This window comes from Phyllobates terribilis, unplaced genomic scaffold (assembly GCF_046119375.1).
Source record: "Phyllobates terribilis strain yellow unplaced genomic scaffold, ASM4611937v1 Scaffold_14__1_contigs__length_39327217, whole genome shotgun sequence".
Classification (NCBI taxonomy): Eukaryota; Metazoa; Chordata; class Amphibia; order Anura; family Dendrobatidae; genus Phyllobates; species Phyllobates terribilis.
The window spans coordinates 19081574-19105066 of NW_027362774.1; the positions used below are offsets into that span (position 1 = coordinate 19081574).

The 23493-nt window shown below is 50.7% G+C and overlaps 1 protein-coding gene across 1 annotated transcript in view; it reads right to left on the bottom strand.

The window, feature by feature from the left end:
- Positions 1–1845: 1845 nt before the first annotated feature.
- Positions 1846–23493, bottom strand: part of JPH3 (junctophilin 3) — a 115663-nt gene continuing 94015 nt past the window's right edge. The window contains exons 3-5 of the mRNA XM_073659724.1: positions 21337–21461; positions 13941–14845; positions 1846–2847 (exon numbers count right to left, since the gene is read on the bottom strand). Coding sequence (XP_073515825.1) covers positions 2767–2847; positions 13941–14845; positions 21337–21461 — 1111 coding nt within the window. The 3' untranslated portion in view covers positions 1846–2766. The remainder of the gene's footprint in view (positions 2848–13940; positions 14846–21336; positions 21462–23493) is intronic.

Here is a 23493-nt window from a genome sequence, read left to right on the forward strand (position 1 = left end):
ATTTTTTTTTTTTTTCTTAAACCATCCATTTTTAAATAACTCGCCCTAATAGCTCTCCAGCTCTGCACTGCTTGATCCCTGCAGATATTTAACTGCTGCAGACAATCACTACCGCTGAGGGCAGTGATTGGCTGCAGCAGTCACATGCTGTTCTGACAAAACAGGAAGGACAGAGAGCAGTGGAGAAGCCGGACAGAGTTAAAATGGCAGCGAATCTGTAAGGCGAGTTTACTACAATTGATTTTACAGCCTCTTAAATGTTATTTATACCAAAAATTAAAGTAGTGAACAACCCCTTTAAGAGATCTGATTAAAGGGAACCTGTCACATTGTATCGAGATCCATCAGGGTTTGGAGCAGGCGAGGCGGAGTAGATTGACAGAGGGAAGGAAAACGAGCCGGATCCATCCCATGATGAACGCCAGCGATGGTCCCTGGCGAGTTACAATGGAGGCCGATCAGTTCTGTCATTTTACAGAAATATTCACTTTAAATTCTTTGCAGATTTTGACATTTGCAAGAAAAAAGTAGCAAAAGAAATTCCACAATAGAAATAAACAGAACCCAACTCGTCATTTATTGATGTAGTTTGGGGCTCAGGAGTCCAGTGGGCGGTCTCTCACTCCGCGACTTTCCTTGTATGAGCTTAGTCATAACGGTCAGTCACCAAATAGCACCGCCCACTGGACTCCTAAGCCTATAATGAGCACAAGTTGTGCTGAATCTCTTCCCACCGAGCGCTGCATCGTTCCGCCGGCCTATCAGACGCCTCCTTCTAATGACCTACTGCGCAGTCTCTGATCCCCCGTAGGCAGTAACGTCCTCCACACCCCCCCTCAATCTGTGCCACGTCCGCCTGGTTCTGTGGTTTATCAGATTTTTGGGTTATCTCTGCTCTCCGTTACTGATGAACTTTGAGGCTGATGTGATGTTACACCCATCAGCTTCTGGCTTATATCCTAGGTCATGTGATAAGGCTCGTTAAAGGGTCACTATTGGCTTTTAGGATTGCTACTTCCAGTAGGTGGCACTAGAGTTCTCTTCCTGGGTGAAGAGACAATTTGCATATTTCCTAGAGGAGCACTGCAGCTTTAAAAGTCTCCTCACTGTGACACGCTTAACATGTCGCTCTCCACAAGGAGAAATGTTACACTGGGTCACACTGAAAATGCCGCCACCCTTGCTGCGCCCACCTACAAGTGACCTTTAGGGGGGGTCCAGCTCCTCATAGGTTTCTCCCATCATGACCATTTGGCGATATCACATTTATAAGAGACAGAAGACACCTGAAATCTGCTGGGAAAGAAACATTTACCATGGAGAACAAGTTTTCAATGTTCTGCAAATGTTTGCATTGCTAAAATGGTTTATTGAACAGACAGGCGACACCCTGATTGAGCGTAAGAGGATGATCAGAACATTAAAAGCAAGCATGCAGCGGGGGGCAGAATGCAGGACGTGGCCAAAACGAAAAATCCTCGCTCTCCGGACGGTCGGCAGGGGAGGCCTGGACTCATGGCAGGAGGATTGTGCAATACCCTGCAGGGACGGAGGCCGATGACTGAGGAAGTCTGATGACTGATGAGTCTGAACCGGGTGCAAAACCTTTTACTGGACTGAACCGCAAAAATACGGATCCTTAAAGGAGAACTCCACCAGAGACCCAATTGTAACCGTTATTATTACCCGGGAAAAACTGACGTTACATAATTATTTTTCGCCCCGGGTGAACATTGAAATGGAATAAGGGGCAAAGCCCGACCCCAAAGTGAGACCGCGGGAAAACTCGAGGCCAGAGCCGCTACAGCGTACAAACCTCTCTGTGTCCAGCAGGGGCTTGTTGGGTTGTTTTTACTTTTTTTTTTTTTTGGGGAGTTTTTCTGTAACTTTTACTTTTTTTCAAGTAATTTTTTGAGTTATGAAACCTTAACTATTTGGAGAGAATTGTGATAAGGAATCATTTCCGATCAGTCCAGTAAAATGTCCATCTCTGCACCTTTCTTTCTAGAAAAAAAAAGCAAAATTCTCGCCCCATTTTCAGTCTTAAAGAAGAAACAATTGGCTAAATATTCTCAAAAAATTAGCAAATTGCTTCTCCCAATGGGTGATGAATGGGGACGAAAATTTAGCTGATCTCAACAGCGGGTAAAACGGCGACGGCTGAGAAATAAAAAATAATGATCAGGAAATCAGGCGGATGGCACAATCCTGGTCATCATGGACGGGACGGAACCATTTCCAGGCAGAGGGGGCAGCGTAAGGAAGTCCTCTGACCATAAATGGCTCCTTCCTTCGGAGGGGGCAGAGTTAGGGAAAAGTCTTGTCTTTATAAACCCTTTGCACGTGATTAACGCAACTGTCGGGGGGAGGGATGGACGGGTATAAAATGTCATTATCTTTTGCATTCTCTCATGCCAAACAAGCAAGAAAAACAAAAATTACCCCAAAAAAAACCCATTAAAAAAAAAATAAAATAAAAAGACGTTACCCATGGGGGAGGGGGAAAGGCAAACTGTGATTGAAACTGAATTCTTGTTCCTTTTGGAAGAAAAAAAAACAACAAAAAAACCATAAAAAGAATATTAAACGCAGAGGCTCAATCAGAAAATCAGCCGATGACGGAGCTACATTCCATTCCGGGCTCCACAAGCAGCGTCCATTGTTCTACAGTTTGGGTTTGTTTTTTGTTTTTTTTTGTTTTGACGTTTTTATTGTTTTATTCTTTTTTTTATTCTTTTTTTTTTTGCAAACGTTGGAGCAGTTCCGTCAAATGAAAAAGTGGATAAACAAAATGGCGACTCCGATGTTTAGCAAAATCACCATGACGACCAGGATGGGGGCGGAGCCCTGAAAGAAAGAAGAGGAAATAGTTAAGTTATCAGACGGGGAAGGAAGGAAGGGGGGAAATCCCATATATTACATGTTTCGACCCCAACAGGGGAAAAAATTACAAAAACCTGCCCTCTAGTGGACAGCACTGCAGGCGGTAAGGCTGGGATCCCCCATAAGAATGAATGTAAACCTGAGCGCGCAGCCTCCATTCATTCTTAGATCATTGGGAACAGGATTAGGAGCGTTCGGTTTTGGATCGGTGGATCCCAGCGGTCCTGGCAACGCTGATCACTATTTTATTCAGGGCTCAGAAAATATTTATGGTGGGGGAAAATAATTATCATAGGCCCTCCCTAAACACCAGGGACCTACAGCAACTGTATCACTTTAAGAGATCTCCTCTATGAAGAATCCTTTCTTAGTAGAAGGATCTTGTTGCTGGTCCCAGCTCCGGTGCCGGGCTTCCTCGCCTCCCCCTATTTCCGTCTCTCTGACCTCATTCACCAAGGCCTTTAGGGGCCGCCTCAGGTGGCTTTGTGCTGCCTGAGTTTTCAGGACGTAGAGCGTCCTGCCCTCACGTGTTTTTCCAGGAGTTTGCCTCTTCTTCAACTTGACTCTAAATGTCCAATTATCTTTACAGCTTCTTTTGAGGAAATTCAGGAACCAGCTACTATGTCCATGCTCAGTCCAGGTGCCCACCCCACTGGGACCCCCAGTAATCAGATGTAATTGGAAACCTGGCAGTAAGGGTTTATTTTCCCTGCAGCGCCCCCACTGGGATAATGAAGCATTGCACAGAATCTATACATATCGATGTTGTAATACAGGACAAGTCTACCATCTTTTCTTGGCCACGGCCATCATAACGACGACCCCCTATATTAACTCAGCAATCCTAAAAAAGGGTATTTCAAAGCCTGACAGCCCCCTAAAGGTCTGGGCTCCTCAAAGATGATGCTTTATGTATTCCTATAAAGTTGTAATAGTATTGCTAAGTTTGCAACATAATAAACAACAGCGTTGCATCCCGTATTGCTGTTGTAGTGCGACACATGGGATATTTTGCATTGGAACCTCATTACACATTGATGGCCACGAGACTCTGCACTGAAGTGACCACCGGACCCCAGAGATGAGAAGGCGACACGGATAACGGACCTATCAATCATCATCATCAGTTAATTAGGTGATTGCCTCTGATAATCTGCATAGAACCTTCAAACCTCGGGCACCAGCGCCAAGCAGAGAGGTCTCCACAAGGTCCAGGCCCCCACGAGGACACATCCGATCTGGCACCATAGATGCAGCCATGCACCGGCCCCCCGACAGCTAACAAGGACCAGGCGGCAGCTTTATTACCGGATCTGATAAACGCCAATGTAAAGTGGTTGAGGAATACGAAGCGGCTGCAGGTTATGAGCGCGTGCACGCAGGACAGGATCAGCGCTCGCTGGCCGCGGGTCAATGCTGCAGAATACACAACGCTGTCCGCGGAGAATTCTTTACAAGCTGCGACTGGAGATGAGCAACGATCTGCAGCCCTGACATATTCACCGCTCTAATCCCAGCGTGGCAATTATACCGGCGGTCAATACCGGGACAAAGACGGCAAATGTCCAGACGAAACCGGAGGAAATCTACAGAGAGCGAGATAAGACACCATATATAAAGAGGCAGAGATGGGAGGAAGCACCTATGTCCGCCTATAACACCGCCATCAGGAGCTGTGCCCGGCTGTCAGGTGAACGCTTCCCCCAGTCACCGGTGGCAGGTGCAGACTCTACATACACTTCTATGGGCTGATAATGGCGGCCAGTCCTGGAGCTGTCCACGGTGCTGAGGAGAAGATGCACCTGTCACCCCCCTGTAGTACTGCAGGCCCGGCCCCCTCAGACGTACCGACAGTTATATCCACATCGTATCCCCCCTCCTGCACTGAAGCAGAGCCCCTCGCCTGGGATACTCCTATCTATGATGTCATCACATCACATACAAGTCATGTGACCAGTGACATCAGAGCTGTGCGCAGAACCATGGATGACAGACAAGAAGATACAGACAAAGGTGATATATCACTAATTACACAGGAGGGGGATATATCACTAACTTCGCGGGGGGATATATCAACCCCCTCCTGTGTAATTAGTGATATGTCCCCTCATGTGTAATAAGTGATATCTCTCCGTCTCATGTGTAATTAGAAATATATCCCCCCTCCTGGTGTAATTAGTGATATCCCCCCCATCCTATGTAATTAGTGATATCCCCCCCCCCCATCCTATGTAATTAGTGATATATCCCCCTCCCCATGTAATTTGTGATATCACTAATTACACAGGAGGGGGGATATATCACAAATTACATGGGGAGGGGGGATATATCACCAATTACATAGGAAGGGGGGGGGGGGGGAGACATCACTAATTACACAGGAAGGGGGATATATCTCCCCCCCCTGTGTAATTAGGGATATATCCCCCTTGTTCCCATGTTATTAGTGACATATCCCCTCTCCTGTGTAATTAGTGATATCTTTATCCCCCCTCCTGTGTAATTAGTGATATCTTTATCCCCCCTCCTGTGTAATTAGTGATATCTCCCCCCCTCCTGTGTATTGATATCTCCCCCCTCCTGTGTAATTAGTGGTGATATATCCCCCCTTCCCATGTAATTAGTGATATATCCCCCCCCCGTGTAATTAGTGATTGTGAGGAACTGCCCACTTACTAAAGGCTAAGAGACTTTTCCAGCACAGAGCACCGTTTCCGTTGATATTATTAATGTGCTTTATTCTAGATTTGCTTGCTGTATTTTATTAATGTTCTGCTTTCTCGTCAGTTTATGTACACTAATTTTACTTGTAAATTGTCCAGCATTCCACTAATATCATCAATATCTCAGGAGCCTTAAATCATTGTCCAAACAGCGAACAGGCCCATTGTGTGAGTGTTGACTGTGGACACAGTGAAGCCGTCACCACAGGGAGGTCTTATGTGCAGTCTCAGGAGAAGGCTCCTGGAATATTCTTCATTGTTTCAGCTAAAAGCAAATGCATAAGGGCGAGGGGGTCATCACTGCTGACCTCTGAGGGGGCTGAGCCAGAGGAAAGAGGAGACATGTTTAGTGGGAGTTGAGTGGAAGGACATCGAAGGAATAGGAGGGAGACTGAGGTTCTGGACCATGGATGGACCGATGGAATATGGAGATCAGTATCGACTGTGCTGTATAAGTGTGCTACAGTTGTGGGAAATGTTGTTGGGATTTAAACTAAATTTCTTAAAGGACTGTGCTACTGGATACCTGAGCTTCCATCGTTTTATCTGTCGTATGGAGGATTGTGGACTGAGACAATTGTATTTTGGACATTTACCTGGAATTGCTGTATTACCTTGGATGTAAGGAATAAAATGCTGTTGCATCATTTACCTGCCTAGGTGATTATTAAAAACCCACAACCTCAGATCTTCACAGTGATATATCCCCCCTCCCCATGTAATTGGTGATATATCCCCCCTTCCCGTGTAATTGGTGATATATCTCCCCTCCTGGGGTAATTTGTGACACACCTCCCCCCTTCCTGGTGTAATTTGTGATATATCTCCCCCCTTCCTGGTGTAATTTGTGATATACCCCCCCTTCCTGGTGTAATTTGTGATATACCCCCCTCCTTCCTGGTGTAATTTGTGATATACCTCCCCCCCTTCCTGGTGTAATTTGTGACATACTCCCCCCCCCCCCCTTCCTGGTGTAATTTGTGATATACTCCCCCCCCCCTTCCTGGTGTAATTTGTGATATACTCCCCCCCCTTCCTGGTGCAATTTGTGAGATACCCCCCCATCCTGGTGTAATTAGTGAGATACCCCCCCTTCCTGGTGTAATTTGTGAAATACCCCTCCTTCCTGGTATACCCCCCCCCCTTCCTGGTGTAATTTGTGATATACCCCCCCCCCCCCTTCCTGGTGTAATTTGTGAAATACCCCCCCCCCCCCTTCCTGGTGTAATTTGTGATATACCCCCCCTTCCTGGTGTAATTTGTGATATACCCCCCCCCTTCCTGGTGTAATTTGTGATATACCCCCCCCCTTCCTGGTGTAATTTGTGATATACCCCCCCTTCCTGGTGTGATTTGTGATATACTCCCCCCCCCCTTCCTGGTGTAATTTGTGAGATAACCCCCCCCCTCCTGGTGTAATTAGTGAGACACCCCCCCTTCCTGGTGTAATTTGTGATATACTACCCCCCTTCCTGGTGTAATTTGTGAGATACCCCCCCTCCCCATCCTGGTGTAATTTGTGAGATACCCCCCCCCCTTCCTGGTGTAATTAGTGAGATACCCCCCCCCCATCCTGGTGCAATTTGTGAGATACCCCCCCCCCCATCCTGGTGCAATTTGTGAGATATCCCCCCCCCCCTTCCTGGTGTAATTAGTGAGATACCCCCCCCCCCATCCTGGTGTAATTTGTGAGATATCCCCCCCCTTCCTGGTGTAATTTGTGAGATATCCCCCCCCCCTTCCTGGTGTAATTTGTGATATACCCCCCCTTCCTGGTGTAATTTGTGAGATACCCCCCCTCCCCATCCTGGTGCAATTTGTGAGATACCCCCCCCCTTCCTGGTGTAATTTGTGATATACCCCCCCCCCCTTCCTGGTGTAATTTGTGATATACCCCCCCCCCCTTCCTGGTGTAATTTGTGATATACCCCCCCCCCCCTTCCTGGTGTAATTTGTGAGATACCCCCCCTCCCCAACCTGGTGCAATTTGTGAGATACCCCCCCCCCCCTTCCTGGTGTAATTTGTGAGATACCCCCCTCCCCATCCTGGTGCAATTTGTGAGATACCCCCCCCTTCCTGGTGTAATTTGTGAGATACCCCCCCCCCCTTCCTGGTGTAATTTGTGATATACCCCCCCCCCTCCTGGTGTAATTTGTGATATATCCCCCGCCTTCCTGGTGTAATTTGTGATATACTCCCCCCCCATCCTGGTGCAGTTTGTGAGATACCCCCCCCCTTCCTGGTGTAATTAGTGAGATCCCCCCCCTTCCTGATGTAATTAGTGATATACCCCCCCTTCCTGGTGTAATTTGTGAGATAACCCCCCCCCCCCCCCTCCTGGTGTAATTAGTGAGACACCCCCCCTTCCTGGTGTAATTTGTGATATACCCCCCCCCCTTCCTGGTGTAATTTGTGATATACTTTCCCCCTTCCTGGTGTAATTTGTGATATACTACCCCCCTTCCTGGTGTAATTAGTGAGATACCCCCCCATCCTGGTGTAATTTGTGAGATATCCCCCCCCCCTTCCTGGTGTAATTAGTGAGATACCCCCCCTTCCTGGTGTAATTTGTGAGATACCCCCCCCTCCCCATCCTGGTGCAATTTGTGAGATACCCCCCCCCTTCCTGGTGTAATTTGTGATATACCCCCCCTTCCTGGTGTAATTTGTGACATACCCCCCCTCCCCATCCTGGTGTAATTTGTGAGATACCCCCCCCCTTCCTGGTGTAATTTGTGATATACCCCCCCCCCTTCCTGGTGTAATTTGTGATATACCCCCCCCCCTTCCTGGTGTAATTTGTGATATACTACCCCCCTTCCTGGTGTAATTAGTGAGATACCCCCCCATCCTGGTGTAATTTGTGAGATATCCCCCCCCCCCTTACTGGTGTAATTAGTGAGATACCCCCCCTTCCTGGTGTAATTTGTGAGATACCCCCCCCCTCCCCATCCTGGTGCAATTTGTGAGATACCCCCCCCCCCTTCCTGGTGTAATTTGTGAGATACCCCCCCCCCTCCCCATCCTGGTGCAATTTGTGAGATACCCCCCCCCCTTCCTGGTGTAATTTGTGATATACCCCCCCCCTTCCTGGTGTAATATGTGATATACCCCCCCCCCCCTTCCTGGTGTAATTTGTGAGATACCCCCCCTCCCCATCCTGGTGTAATTTGTGAGATACCCCCCTCCCCATCCTGGTGCAATTTGTGAGATACCCCCCCCCCTTCCTGGTGTAATTTGTGAGATACCCCCCCCCCCCCTTCCTGGTGTAATTTGTGATATACCCCCCCCCCCTTCCTGGTGTAATTTGTGATATATCCCCCGCCTTCCTGGTGTAATTTGTGATATACTCCCCCCCCATCCTGGTGCAATTTGTGAGATACCCCCCCCCCCTTCCTGGTGTAATTAGTGAGATCCCCCCCCTTCCTGATGTAATTAGTGATATACCCCCCCCCTTCCTGGTGTAATTTGTGATATACCCCCCCCCTCCTGGTGTAATTTGTGAGATAACCCCCCCCCTTCCTGGTGTAATTAGTGAGATCCCCCCCCCCCTTCCTGATGTAATTAGTGATATACCCCCCGCCTTCCTGGTGTAATTAGTGATATACCCCCCCTTCCTGATGTAATTAGTGATATACCCCCCGCCTTCCTGGTGTAATTAGTGAGATCCCCCCCCTTCCTGATGTAATTAGTGATATACCCCCCGCCTTCCTGGTGTAATTTGTGATATACCCCCCGCCTTCCTGGTGTAATTAGTGATATACCCCCCCTTCCTGATGTAATTAGTGATATACCCCCCGCCTTCCTGGTGTAATTAGTGAGATCCCCCCCTTCCTGATGTAATTAGTGATATACCCCCCGCCTTCCTGGTGTAATTTGTGATATACCCCCCGCCTTCCTGGTGTAATTTGTGAGATACCCCCCCCCCTTCCTGGTGTAATTTGTGAGATACCCCCCCCCTTCCTGGTGTAATTAGTGAGATACCCCCCCCCTTCCTGGCGTCTGGCGTAATTTGTGATATACCCCCCGCCTTCCTGGCGTAATTTGTGATATACCCCCCCTTCCTGGTGTAATTAGTGATATATCCCCCCCCCTTCCTGGTGTAATTAGCGATATAACCCCCCCTTCCTGGTGTAATTAGTGATATACCCCCCGCCTTCCTGGTGTAATTTGTGATATACCCCCCGCCTTCCTGGTGTAATTTGTGATATACCCCCCCCCCTCCTGGTGTAATTTGTGATATATCCCCCGCCTTCCTGGTGTAATTTGTGATATACTCCCCCCCCATCCTGGTGCAGTTTGTGAGATACCCCCCCCCTCCTGGTGTAATTAGTGAGACACCCCCCCTTCCTGGTGTAATTTGTGATATACCCCCCCCCCTTCCTGGTGTAATTTGTGATATACTTTCCCCCTTCCTGGTGTAATTTGTGATATACTACCCCCCTTCCTGGTGTAATTAGTGAGATACCCCCCCATCCTGGTGTAATTTGTGAGATATCCCCCCCCCCTTCCTGGTGTAATTAGTGAGATACCCCCCCTTCCTGGTGTAATTTGTGAGATACCCCCCCCCTCCCCATCCTGGTGCAATTTGTGAGATACCCCCCCCTTCCTGGTGTAATTTGTGATATACCCCCCTTCCTGGTGTAATTTGTGACATACCCCCCCTCCCCATCCTGGTGTAATTTGTGAGATACCCCCCCCCCTTCCTGGTGTAATTTGTGATATACCCCCCCCCCTTCCTGGTGTAATTTGTGATATACCCCCCCCCCTTCCTGGTGTAATTTGTGATATACTACCCCCCTTCCTGGTGTAATTAGTGAGATACCCCCCCATCCTGGTGTAATTTGTGAGATATCCCCCCCCCCCTTCCTGGTGTAATTAGTGAGATACCCCCCCTTCCTGGTGTAATTTGTGAGATACCCCCCCCTCCCCATCCTGGTGCAATTTGTGAGATACCCCCCCCCCCCTTCCTGGTGTAATTTGTGAGATACCCCCCCCCCTCCCCATCCTGGTGCAATTTGTGAGATACCCCCCCCCCTTCCTGGTGTAATTTGTGATATACCCCCCCCCCTTCCTGGTGTAATATGTGATATACCCCCCCCCCCCCTTCCTGGTGTAATTTGTGAGATACCCCCCTCCCCATCCTGGTGTAATTTGTGAGATACCCCCCTCCCCATCCTGGTGCAATTTGTGAGATACCCCCCCCCCTTCCTGGTGTAATTTGTGAGATACCCCCCCCCCCCCTTCCTGGTGTAATTTGTGATATACCCCCCCCCCCTTCCTGGTGTACTTTGTGATATATCCCCCGCCTTCCTGGTGTAATTTGTGATATACTCCCCCCCCATCCTGGTGCAATTTGTGAGATACCCCCCCCCCCTTCCTGGTGTAATTAGTGAGATCCCCCCCCTTCCTGATGTAATTAGTGATATACCCCCCCCCCTTCCTGGTGTAATTTGTGATATACCCCCCCCTCCTGGTGTAATTTGTGAGATAACCCCCCCCCTTCCTGGTGTAATTAGTGAGATCCCCCCCCCCCTTCCTGATGTAATTAGTGATATACCCCCCGCCTTCCTGGTGTAATTAGTGATATACCCCCCCTTCCTGATGTAATTAGTGATATACCCCCCGCCTTCCTGGTGTAATTAGTGAGATCCCCCCCCTTCCTGATGTAATTAGTGATATACCCCCCGCCTTCCTGGTGTAATTTGTGATATACCCCCCGCCTTCCTGGTGTAATTAGTGATATACCCCCCCTTCCTGATGTAATTAGTGATATACCCCCCGCCTTCCTGGTGTAATTAGTGAGATCCCCCCCCTTCCTGATGTAATTAGTGATATACCCCCCGCCTTCCTGGTGTAATTTGTGATATACCCCCCGCCTTCCTGGTGTAATTTGTGAGATACCCCCCCCCCTTCCTGGTGTAATTTGTGAGATACCCCCCCCCTTCCTGGTGTAATTAGTGAGATACCCCCCCCCCTTCCTGGCGTCTGGCGTAATTTGTGATATACCCCCCGCCTTCCTGGCGTAATTTGTGATATACCCCCCCTTCCTGGTGTAATTAGTGATATATCCCCCCCCCTTCCTGGTGTAATTAGCGATATAACCCCCCCTTCCTGGTGTAATTAGTGATATACCCCCCGCCTTCCTGGTGTAATTTGTGATATACCCCCCGCCTTCCTGGTGTAATTTGTGATATACCCCCCGCCTTCCTGGTGTAATTTGTGATATACCCCCCGCCTTCCTGGTGTAATTTGTGATATACCCCCCGCCTTCCTGGTGTAATTTGTGAGATACCCCCCCCCCTTCCTGGTGTAATTTGTGAGATACCCCCCCCCCTTCCTGGTGTAATTAGTGAGATACCCCCCCCCCCTTCCTGGCGTAATTTGTGATATACCCCCCGCCTTCCTGGCGTAATTTGTGATATACCCCCCCTTCCTGGTGTAATTAGTGATATATCCCCCCCCTTCCTGGTGTAATTAGCGATATAACCCCCCCTTCCTGGTGTAATTAGTGATATACCCCCCGCCTTCCTGGTGTAATTTGTGATATACCCCCCGCCTTCCTGGTGTAATTTGTGATATACCCCCCGCCTTCCTGGTGTAATTTGTGATATACCCCCCGCCTTCCTGGTGTAATTTGTGAGATACCCCCCCCCCCTTCCTGGTGTAATTAGTGAGATACCCCCCCCCCCCTTCCTGATGTAATTAGTGATATACCCCCCGCCTTCCTGGTGTAATTAGTGATATACCCCCCCTTCCTGATGTAATTAGTGATATACCCCCCGCCTTCCTGGTGTAATTAGTGAGATCCCCCCTCTTCCTGATGTAATTAGTGATATACCCCCCGCCTTCCTGGTGTAATTTGTGATATACCCCCCGCCTTCCTGGTGTAATTTGTGATATACCCCCCGCCTTCCTGGTGTAATTTGTGAGATACCCCCCGCCTTCCTGGTGTAATTAGTGATATCCCCCCCCTTCCTGGTGTAATTTGTGATATACCCCCCGCCTTCCTGGTGTAATTAGTGATATCCCCCCCCTTCCTGGTGTAATTAGCGATATAACCCCCCCTTCCTGGTGTAATTAGTGATATGGTAATTATAGTGGGAATTGGTGGTATATTCCCCTACCCCCGGTAAATCGCGACATATCCCACCCTGTGTAATTAGTGACACAGGTCCCCCCCCCCCCCCCCATGTAATCTGTGATTCCCCCTTCCCCCCTCGGCCTCCTCTCAGCGGTGGTCAGGTGACTGGGGGAAGCATAAGGAGTTGCCTAGCAACAAGATCTGGGCAGTCAACCAAGTGCGGCAGTGACGGTCGCTGGCTGGATAGACGCGTGCACCGAGATCTCAGCGTCCGCACCCTATCACAGAGGGGAGGGAACGGCCGGCGGGGCAGGAAACATCAGGTGTTAATTCTTTCTGTGATTTATCGCTGTCCCAATGGCCGAGGTGCCAAGACCCCTCTACACACGTCTGTACGCGGGGGCAGGGGCGGCGCGATGTCTGTACGCGGGGGGCGGCGCGACGTCTGTACGCGGGGGGGCGGCGCGGCACGACGTCTGTACGCGGGGGGCGGCGCGGCACGACGTCTGTACGCGGGGGGCGGCGCGGCACGACGTCTGTACGCGGGGGGCGGCGCGGCACGACGTCTGTACGCGGGGGGCGGCGCGGCACGACGTCTGTACGCGGGGGGCGGCGCGGCACGACGTCTGTACGCGGGGGGCGGCGCGGCACGACGTCTGTACGCGGGGGGCGGCGCGGCACGACGTCTGTACGCGGGGGGGCGGCGCGGCACGACGTCTGTACGCGGGGGGCGGCGCGGCACGACGTCTGTACGCGGGGGGCGGCGCGGCACGACGTCTGTACGCGGGGGGGCGGCGCGGCACGACGTCTGTACACGGGGGGCGGCGCGGCACGACGTCTGTACGCGGGGGGGCGGCGCAGCACGACGTCTGTACGCGGGGGGGCGGCGCGGCACGACACGACGTCTGTACGCGGGGGGGGGCGGCGCGGCACGACGTTTGTACGCGGGGCACGGCGCGGCACGACGTCTGTACGCGGGGCAGGCGCGGTACGACGTGTGTACGCGGGGCTGGCGCGGTATGACGTGTGTACGCGGGGCTGGCGCGGTATGACGTGTGTAGCAGAGCCGAATCTGTCCCAGATCATTCTGATCGCTAGGTGATTTACACAGGACTACTGGTACACCTAGTGCAGCACTGCGCTGTCACTTAGCACGGCACAAGCACTTGTGGGGCCACACCACTATTCTGGGGGCCCCAGTAGGACGTGCATGCTTTACGCATGGCGGTGGGCGACGTTCGGACCTTACCGTGGGTTTGAGCTCAGTCGTGTTCTCCTCGTCGGATTCTAGTGCAACAGGTAAAGATTTCTGTGGTGGGGAAAGGGTTAAGTCTCGCCGCAGGAGCCGCGATTCGCCCTTCTCCCCAAACCGCAGCGTCTCCAGTTTCTGCACGGTGGGCTCAGCAGCAGCTGCCGGCCGCAAGTTCTCCTTGTTCTGAGGTTTGGAGCGCAGTCTCTGGACCCCGTACATGCGCTCCTCCAGGTGGTGGCCCTCGGCCGGGCTCCGGGGCCCCGTTTTGCTGTAGTGTCTTTTTTGGGTGTGAATCTCTTGCATATAAGAATCCATTCTCTTCAGCGGCTTCATCTCCATCTCGTAGTTGCTGAGCTTCTCCTCGTCCACCTCCAGGAGCTTGTTCGCGCCCGGGCTGTGGTTGTGGGTCCTGTGGGAAGTCCACGATACGGTGGTCGGGGTGTCGGACCACCGTTCTCTTGGCTTGTGGTTGGAAACCACGTGTTTGTGGCCGCTGCTCTTCATCATGAGCTCTTCAGGGATGGAACAAGGTCCCAGAGGATTTCCCGCCACCATCCCGACTCTACTCCCACCGACCTCCACCCAGCTGTTGGGTCTGACATAGTCCCCGGCCCGACCCTCCAGCAACATCTGAATGTCCCCTCCCCGGTCCTCGTCCACAGACAACTGTCGGGAGAAGTGGGCGCTCTTATTCCTAGACTTGGGCGCTGGCTGTGGTGGGGGCGGGGTGGACGGCGGGCTGCACAGGGGGCTTCTCATGGGGCTGTCGTCTGGCGTCACGTCTGACGGCGTGGTCCCTTTCCTGTACAGTTCGGGGCTGTCCTGCTGCGGCGGCGTCTCCGTTGAGATGACCTCGATGTCGTCACACGAGTTCTGATGTTTTGGCCTCTGGCACTTTAGCCCTGAACACGGAAAATCAGAAAAGAAGAGCGTTACCAATGATGGCGGCATAAACTGGCTGCGAGGGTCTTATACGTTACTGGGGGGGGTCTGTCCTAGTAATCCTGGACTGGTGGAGGCGACTGTGCAATAATAACTGGTCACATGACACGACTACCTCCATGGACGGGGGCTCGCTCCTTCCCCTGAGGGTCCTCGCTTTCTAAGTCACTACGTCGCCCCCTCTCCCCGGATGAAATCACTTCTGGTGGCGCTGCGGCACAGATTCCAGGCTTCTCGGTTACACTATCCCCGCGCTGACACTGTAGCTCATAAATTATGGAGGCCCGCTTGCTGCAATTACAGTCACAGAGCGCTGACTACTTCTAGCCGTGACTACTCTCCTCATCGGAACTCGCGGCTTTGCTCATAGATTAAATATAAATCAGAAACGGCAGCAAGAAAAGTGGAAGAAAACATCCAACTGCCTCCGCCGTCCTGATCCACAAGCCACCTGTAACCTCTAGTGGCCCCTCAGGGGCATGTACGGACCCGGCTGTCAGCCCATGACTGGGGTAATACTGATTGTACAAGGGGGATGGGTGCAGAGATAAACCAGGGACGGCAGAATCCAGCAATGTGGAAAGATGGAATTTGGTGATTTCCCCTTTAAATGCACTTGTTACTATTTGATACATTTTATAATAAATGGAAACAGTTAAGTATCTATCCTACCGGTGAGGACCTGGCGTCAGCGGATCCGACACCCCCCCCCACGTGTGAGCGGACCAGGCACCCCTCCCCCCCCCCTCCCCAAGTGTGAGCGGACAAATTCCCCCCCATGTGTGAGCGGACCAGACACCCCCCCCCCATGTATGAGTGGACCAAACCCCCCCCCAATGTGTGAGCGGACCAAACTCCCCCCACCCCCCATGTGTGAGAGGACCAGACACCCTCCCAACGTGTGAGCGGACCCGACAACCCCCCCATGTGTGAGCGGACCAGACCCCCCCCCATGTGTGAGCAGACCAGACAACCCCCCCCCATGTGTGAGCAGACCTGACACACCCCCCACTCCATGAGTGAGCGGAACAGACAACCCCCCCCCATGTGTGAGCGGACCAGACAACCCCCCCCATGTGTGAGCGGAACAGACAACCCCCCCCCCCATGTGTGAGCGGAACAGACAACCCCCCCCATGTGTGAGCGGAACAGACAACCCCCACCCCATGTGTGAGCAGACCAGACAAACCCCCCCCATGTGTGAGCAGACCAGACAAACCCCCCCCCATGTGTGAGCGGACCAGACAACCCCCCACTCCATGTGTGAGCAGAACAGACAACCCCCCCCCCATGTGTGAGCGGACCTGACAACCCCCCCCCCATGTGTGAGCGGACCAGACAACCCCCCCCCATGTGTGAGCGGACCTGACAACCCCCCCCCCCATGTGTGAGCGGAACAGACAACCCCCCCCCCATGTGTGAGCGGACCTGACAACCCCCCCCCCCATGTGTGAGCGGACCAGACAACCCCCCCCCATGTGTGAGCGGACCTGACAACCCCCCCCCCCATGTGTGAGCGGACCAGACAACCCCCCCCCCCATGTGTGAGCGGACCAGACAACCCCCCCTCCATGTGTGAGCGAACCTGACACCCCCCCCCATGTGTGAGCGGACCAGACACCCCCCCCCATGTGTGAGCGGACCAGACACCCCCCCCCCATGTGTGAGCGGACCAGACACCCCCCCCCCCATGTGTGAGCGGAACAGACAACCCCCCCCCCATGTGTGAGCAGACCAGACACCCCCCCCCCCATGTGTGAGTGGACCAGACCCCCCCCTCCCTCCATGTGTGAGCGGAACAGACAACCCCCCCCCCATGTGTGAGCGGACCAGACACCCCCCCCCCCCCCCATGTGTGAGTGGACCAGACCCCACCCCCCATGTGTGAGCGGAACAGACACCCCTCCCCCCATGTGTGAGCGGAACAGACACCCCTCCCCCCATGTGTGAGCGGAACAGACACCCCTCCCCCAATGTGTGAGCGGACCCGACACCCCCCCACGTATCCAGCTCTGCATTGTGCGGTCACTGCTCCTGGAAATGTGCAAGTTGTGGGCACTGTCCAATCAGTGCTGCCAGTTCTGGACACGCCCCCTGGACTGAGGGAAAGGTAACGCCCAGCTGACACTACATTTCCAGTAAGAGCAACAGAGGAACGGCGGTGTCAGTGCTCCAGGACTCATCTTCTAAGGCAGGGTTCCCCAACTCCAGTCCTCAAGGCCCACCAACAGGTCATGTTTTCAGGATTTCCTTAGTATTACACAGGTGATAATTGCATCACCTGCACAGGCAATAGTTACATCACCTGTGCAATACTAAGGAAATCCTGAAAACATGACCTGTTGGTGGGCCTTGAGGACTGGAGTTGGGGAACCCTGTTCTAAGGAATACAAGAATTCTGAAAGGAACGATCCGCACTCGGACACGACTGATTCCAGTGTATATATGTGAGGACATCTGTATCTGATGGAGAGCGCGGCGGCTGCGCTGAGGGTGGGCAGCGCGGGTCATGTGACTGGCAGCCCCGGCAGGATGCTGCTCTTGTGGTAAGCACCGGGCTCTGGGGACCCGCCGGCTAATTGCTCGCCAGCCTGCCCTTCCCCCTCCAGTCTCAGGATCAGGATTACCTCAGCCTTATGCACTGAGCTGCCAGCGCTCGGGAGGCGGCGGGTCACCAGAAGCCCCCCACAGTGGCCGCAACGCCAGCAAGTAGGAGCGACGCAGATGCACATAACGTTCCCATAAATGTCACCCTACAGATCCCAGAAATATCCACAAACAGGTATCCGAGCCCCTCTTGTCAGATACTGTCTACTGAGCCGTGTATCTAATCCTATACTGTGTGATACTGTCTGCTGAGCCGTGTATCTAATCCTATACTGTGTGATACTGACTGCTGAGCCGTGTATCTAATCCTATCCTGTGTGATACTGACTGCTGAGCCGTGTATCTAATCCTATCCTGTGTGATACTGACTGCTGAGCCGTGTATCTAATCCTCTCCTGTGTGATACTGACTGCTGAGCCGTGTATCTAATCCTATACTGTGTGATACTGTCTGCTGAGCCGTGTATCTAATCCTATACTGTGTGATACTGACTGCTGAGCCGTGTATCTAATCCTCTCCTGTGTGATACTGTCTGCTGAGCCGTGTATCTAATCCTATCCTGTGTGATACTGACTGCTGAGCCGTGTATCTAATCCTCTCCTGTGTGATACTGACTGCTGAGCCGTGTATCTAATCCTATCCTGTGTGATACTGTCTGCTGAGCCGTGTATCTAATCCTATACTGTGTGATACTGACTGCTGAGCCGTGTATCTAATCCTCTCCTGTGTGATACTGTCTGCTGAGCCGTGTATCTAATCCTATCCTGTGTGATACTGACTGCTGAGCCGTGTATCTAATCCTCTCCTGTGTGATACTGACTGCTGAGCCGTGTATCTAATCCTATCCTGTGTGATACTGTCTGCTGAGCCGTGTATCTAATCCTCTCCTGTGTGATACTGACTGCTGAGCCGTGTATCTAATCCTATCCTTTGTGATACTGTCTACTGAGCCGTGTATCTAATCCTATACTGTGTGATACTGTCTGCTGAGCCGTGTATCTAATCCTATACTGTGTGATACTGACTGCTGAGCCGTGTATCTAATCCTCTCCTGTGTGATACTGTCTGCTGAGCCGTGTATCTAATCCTATCCTGTGATACTGACTGCTGAGCCGTGTATCTAATCCTCTCCTGTGTGATACTGACTGCTGAGCCGTGTATCTAATCCTATACTGTGTGATACTGTCTGCTGAGCCGTGTATCTAATCCTATACTGTGTGATACTGACTGCTGAGCCGTGTATCTAATCCTCTCCTGTGTGATACTGTCTGCTGAGCCGTGTATCTAATCCTATCCTGTGTGATACTGACTGCTGAGCCGTGTATCTAATCCTCTCCTGTGTGATACTGACTGCTGAGCCGTGTATCTAATCCTATCCTGTGTGATACTGTCTGCTGAGCCGTGTATCTAATCCTCTCCTGTGTGATACTGACTGCTGAGCCGTGTATCTAATCCTATCCTGTGTGATACTGTCTGCTGAGCCGTGTATCTAATCCTATCCTGTGTGATACTGTCTGCTGAGCCGTGTATCTAATCCTATCCTGTGTGATACTGTCTGCTGAGCCGTGTATCTAATCCTATCCTGTGTGATACTGTCTGCTGAGCCGTGTATCTAATCCTATCCTGTGTGATACTGTCTGCTGAGCCGTGTATCTAATCCTATCCTGTGTGATACTGACTGCTGAGCCGTGTATCTAATCCTCTCCTGTGTGATACTGTCTGCTGAGCTGTGTATCTAATCCTATCCTGTGTGATACTGGCTGCTGAGTCGTGTATCTAATCCTATCCTGTGTGATACTGTCTGCTGAGCCGTGTATCTAATCCTCTCCTGTGTGATACTGTCTGCTGAGCCGTGTATCTAATCCTATGCTGTGTGATACTGTCTGCTGAGCCTTGTATCTAATCCTCTCCTGTGTGATACTGTCTGCTGAGCCGTGTATCTAATCCTCTCCTGTGTGATACTGTCTGCTGAGCCGTGTATCTAATCCTCTCCTGTGTGATACTGTCTGCTGAGCCGTGTATCTAATCCTATCCTGTGTGATACTGTCTGCTGAGCCGTGTATCTAATCCTCTCCTGTGTGATACTGTCTACTGAGCCGTGAATCTAATCCTATCCTGTGTGATACTGTCTGCTGAGCCGTGAATCTAATCCTATCCTGTGTGATACTGTCTGCTGAGCCGTGTATCTAAACCTCTTCTGTGTGATACTGTCTGCTGAGCCGTGTATCTAAACCTCTTCTGTGTGATACTGTCTGCTGAGCCGTGTATCTAATCCTATCCTGTGTGATACTGTCTGCTGAGCAGTGTATCTAATCCTATCCTGTGTGATACTGTCTGCTGAGCCGTGTATCTAATCCCAGCCTGTGTGATACTGTCTGCTGAGCCGTGTATCTAATCCCAGCCTGTGTGATACTGTCTGCTGAGCCGTGTATCTAATCCTCTCCTGTGTGATACTGACTGCTGAGCCGTGTATCTAATCCTCTCCTGTGTGATACTGACTGCTGAGCCGTGTATCTAATCCTCTCCTGTGTGATACTGTCTGCTGAGCCGTGTATCTAATCCTCTCCTGTGTGATACTGTCTGCTGAGCCGTGTATCTAATCCTCTCCTGTGTGATACTGACTGCTGAGCCGTGTATCTAATCCTCTCCTGTGTGATACTGACTGCTGAGCCGTGTATCTAATCCTCTCCTGTGTGATACTGACTGCTGAGCCGTGTATCTAATCCTATCCTGTGTGATACTGTCTGCTGAGCCGTGTATCTAATCCTCTCCTGTGTGATACTGTCTGCTGAGCCGTGTATCTAATCCTCTCCTGTGTGATACTGACTGCTGAGCCGTGTATCTAATCCTCTCCTGTGTGATACTGACTGCTGAGCCGTGTATCTAATCCTCTCCTGTGTGATACTGTCGGCTGAGCCGTGTATCTAATCCTATCCTGTGTGATACTGTCGGCTGAGCCGTGTATCTAATCCTCTCCTGTGTGATACTGTCGGCTGAGCCGTGTATCTAATCCTTTCCTGTGTGATACTCTCTCCTGAGCCGTGTATCTAATCCTCTCCTGTGTGATACTGACTGCTGAGCCGTGTATCTAATCCTCTCCTGTGTGATACTGACTGCTGAGCCGTGTATCTAATCCTCTCCTGTGTGATACTGTCGGCTGAGCCGTGTATCTAATCCTCTCCTGTGTGATACTGTCGGCTGAGCCGTGTATCTAATCCTTTCCTGTGTGATACTGACTGCTGAGCCGTGTATCTAATCCTCTCCTGTGTGATACTGACTGCTGAGCCGTGTATCTAATCCTCTCCTGTGTGATACTGACTGCTGAGCCGTGTATCTAATCCTCTCCTGTGTGATACTGTCGGCTGAGCCGTGTATCTAATCCTCTCCTGTGTGATACTGTCGGCTGAGCCGTGTATCTAATCCTCTCCTGTGTGATACTGTCGGCTGAGCCGTGTATCTAATCCTCTCCTGTGTGATACTGTCTGCTGAGCCGTGTATCTAATCCTTTCCTGTGTGATACTCTCTCCTGAGCCGTGTATCTAATGCTCTCCTGTGTGATGCTGTCTGCTCAGCCGTGTATCTAATCCTATCATGTGTGATGTATCTGATCCTCTGCACTGGCGGAGCATCATGTGATCTTCAGGTGGCCAGCTGATTGGCTGTGAGTGATGATGCTAGTGACACTGACTCTCGTGGCACTGCCGGACCGCACACATTGGTATGACATAGGCGTGCGATCGTATGTGGCACACAGGGGGTGCCGAGCTTTGGGTGGATACAACAGTCAGACGTCAGTGACCAAGCAGCGAGGACCTCGGGTTGCAGGGGGCGCTCTGGCACTCACCGTTTTCCCGGTGCTGGAAGGATGGAGAGAACTCTTTGGCAGCAATCCTGGCGATCTGAGCCTCCTCCTGCGCCTTGAGAGCCGCTGCAGCAGCTGCGTCAGCCTTCGCCCTGGAATGTGACGTCCTGAGCAGATAAAGACAGAAAAGAACACATAAATACTGCGACCCAGCTGCAAACCTGGAGGAGGGCACTACAAGAACAAGCATGCCCTGGCACACACCATAGGCATGCTGAGACCTGTCCTTCTACAAACCAATGTCTGTTATATCTACTGATCCGGCCTCCATTACAGCCGCGTCAGAGGCCGGCACCCCGCTGCCCCCGGCCCTGTGCACACGGAGGATTCCGGAGGTCAGAAACGCTGAGTCTCCGGAGGAGAACACCCACAGCGGCCATAGTAAATGTCAGAGATGGATACATTAGGGTCGGGGTCTCCAATATGGTTTCTGCCTCTTGTGGACATTTCAGAGTATAACTGCTCTTACTGTAAAGAAGCCCTCCCAATATTAATGATGGAGCTGTCGTCCCTGCACATGGTGGTGTCCTATTGATGATCAGTCCATGTGTATACCACAACCCCTGGCAAAAATTCTGGAATCACCGGGCTCAGAGGATGTTCATTCAGTTGTTTAATGTTGTTGAAAATAAGCAGATCACAGACATGGCACAAAACTAAAGTCATTTCAAATGGCAACTTTAGGGCTTTAAGAAACACAAAGAAATCAAGATAAAAAATGTGGTACTCAGTAAGGGTAATTTTTTTCAGACCAAGTAGAGGGAAAAAATTATGGAATCACTCAATTCTGAGGAAAAAATTATGGAATCAGCCTGTAAATTTTCATTTCCAAAACGATTACCTGCATCAAATTAGATCTGCTCGTTAGTCTGCATCTAAAAAGGAGTGATCACACCTTGGAGAGCTGTTGCACCAAGTGGACTGACATGAATCATGGCTCCAACACGAGAGATGTCAATTGAAACAAAGGAGAGGATTATCAAACTCTTAAAAGAAGGTAAATCATCACGCAATGTTGCAAAAGTTGTTAGTTGTTCACAGTCAGCTGTGTCTAAAATCTGGATCAAATACAAACAACATGGGAAGGTTGTTAAAGGCAAACATATTGGTAGACCAAGGAAGACATCAAAGCATCAAGATCGGAAACTTAAAGCAATATGTCTCCAAAACAGGAAATGCACAACAAAACAAATGAGGAACGAATGGGAGGAAACTGGAGTCAATGTCTGTGACCGAACTGTAAGAAACCGCCTAAAGGAAATGGGATTTACATACAGAAAAGCTAAACATAAGCCATCATTAACACCTAAACAGAAAAAAACAAGGTTACAATGGGCTAAAGAAAAGCAATCGTGGACTGTGGATGACTGGATGAAAATCATATTCAGTGATGAATCGCGAATCTGCATTGGGCAAGGTGATGATGCTGGAACTTTTGTTTGGTGCCGTTCCAATGAGATTTATAAAGATGACTGCATGAAGAGAACATGCAAATTTCCACAGTCATTGATGATATGGGGCTGCATGTCAGGTAAAGGCACTGGGGAGATGGCTGTCATTACATCTTCAATAAATGCCCAAGTTTACATTGATATTTTGGACAGTTTTCTTATCCCATCAATTGAAATGATGTTTGGGGATGATGACATCATTTTTCAAGATGATAATGCATCCTGCCATAGAGCAAAAACTATGAAAACATTACTTGAAAGAAGACACATAAGGTCAATCTCATGGCCTGCAAATAGTCCGGATCTCAATCCAATTGAAAATCTTTAGTGGAAGGTGAAGAAAATGGTCCATGACAAGGCTCCAACCTGCAAAGCTGATCTGGCAACAGCAATCAGAGAAAGTTGGAGCCAGATTGATGAAGAGTACAGTTTGTCACTCATTAAGTCCATGCCTCAGAGACTGCAAGCTGTTATTAAAGCCAGAGGTGGTGCAACAAAATACTACACGGTGTTCCAAATTATTATGCAAATAATATTTTATCAGATTTTCCCAAATTACCTCTATGAATTGCAGTCATTGTAATTTTCCAGTCAAATAACTATTCGAATACAATTGAAAGGTTTTTGTACAAACTGCCTATGATAACAGATTTTTTAAAAAATAAAACACTCAAACTGCACTCAAAAT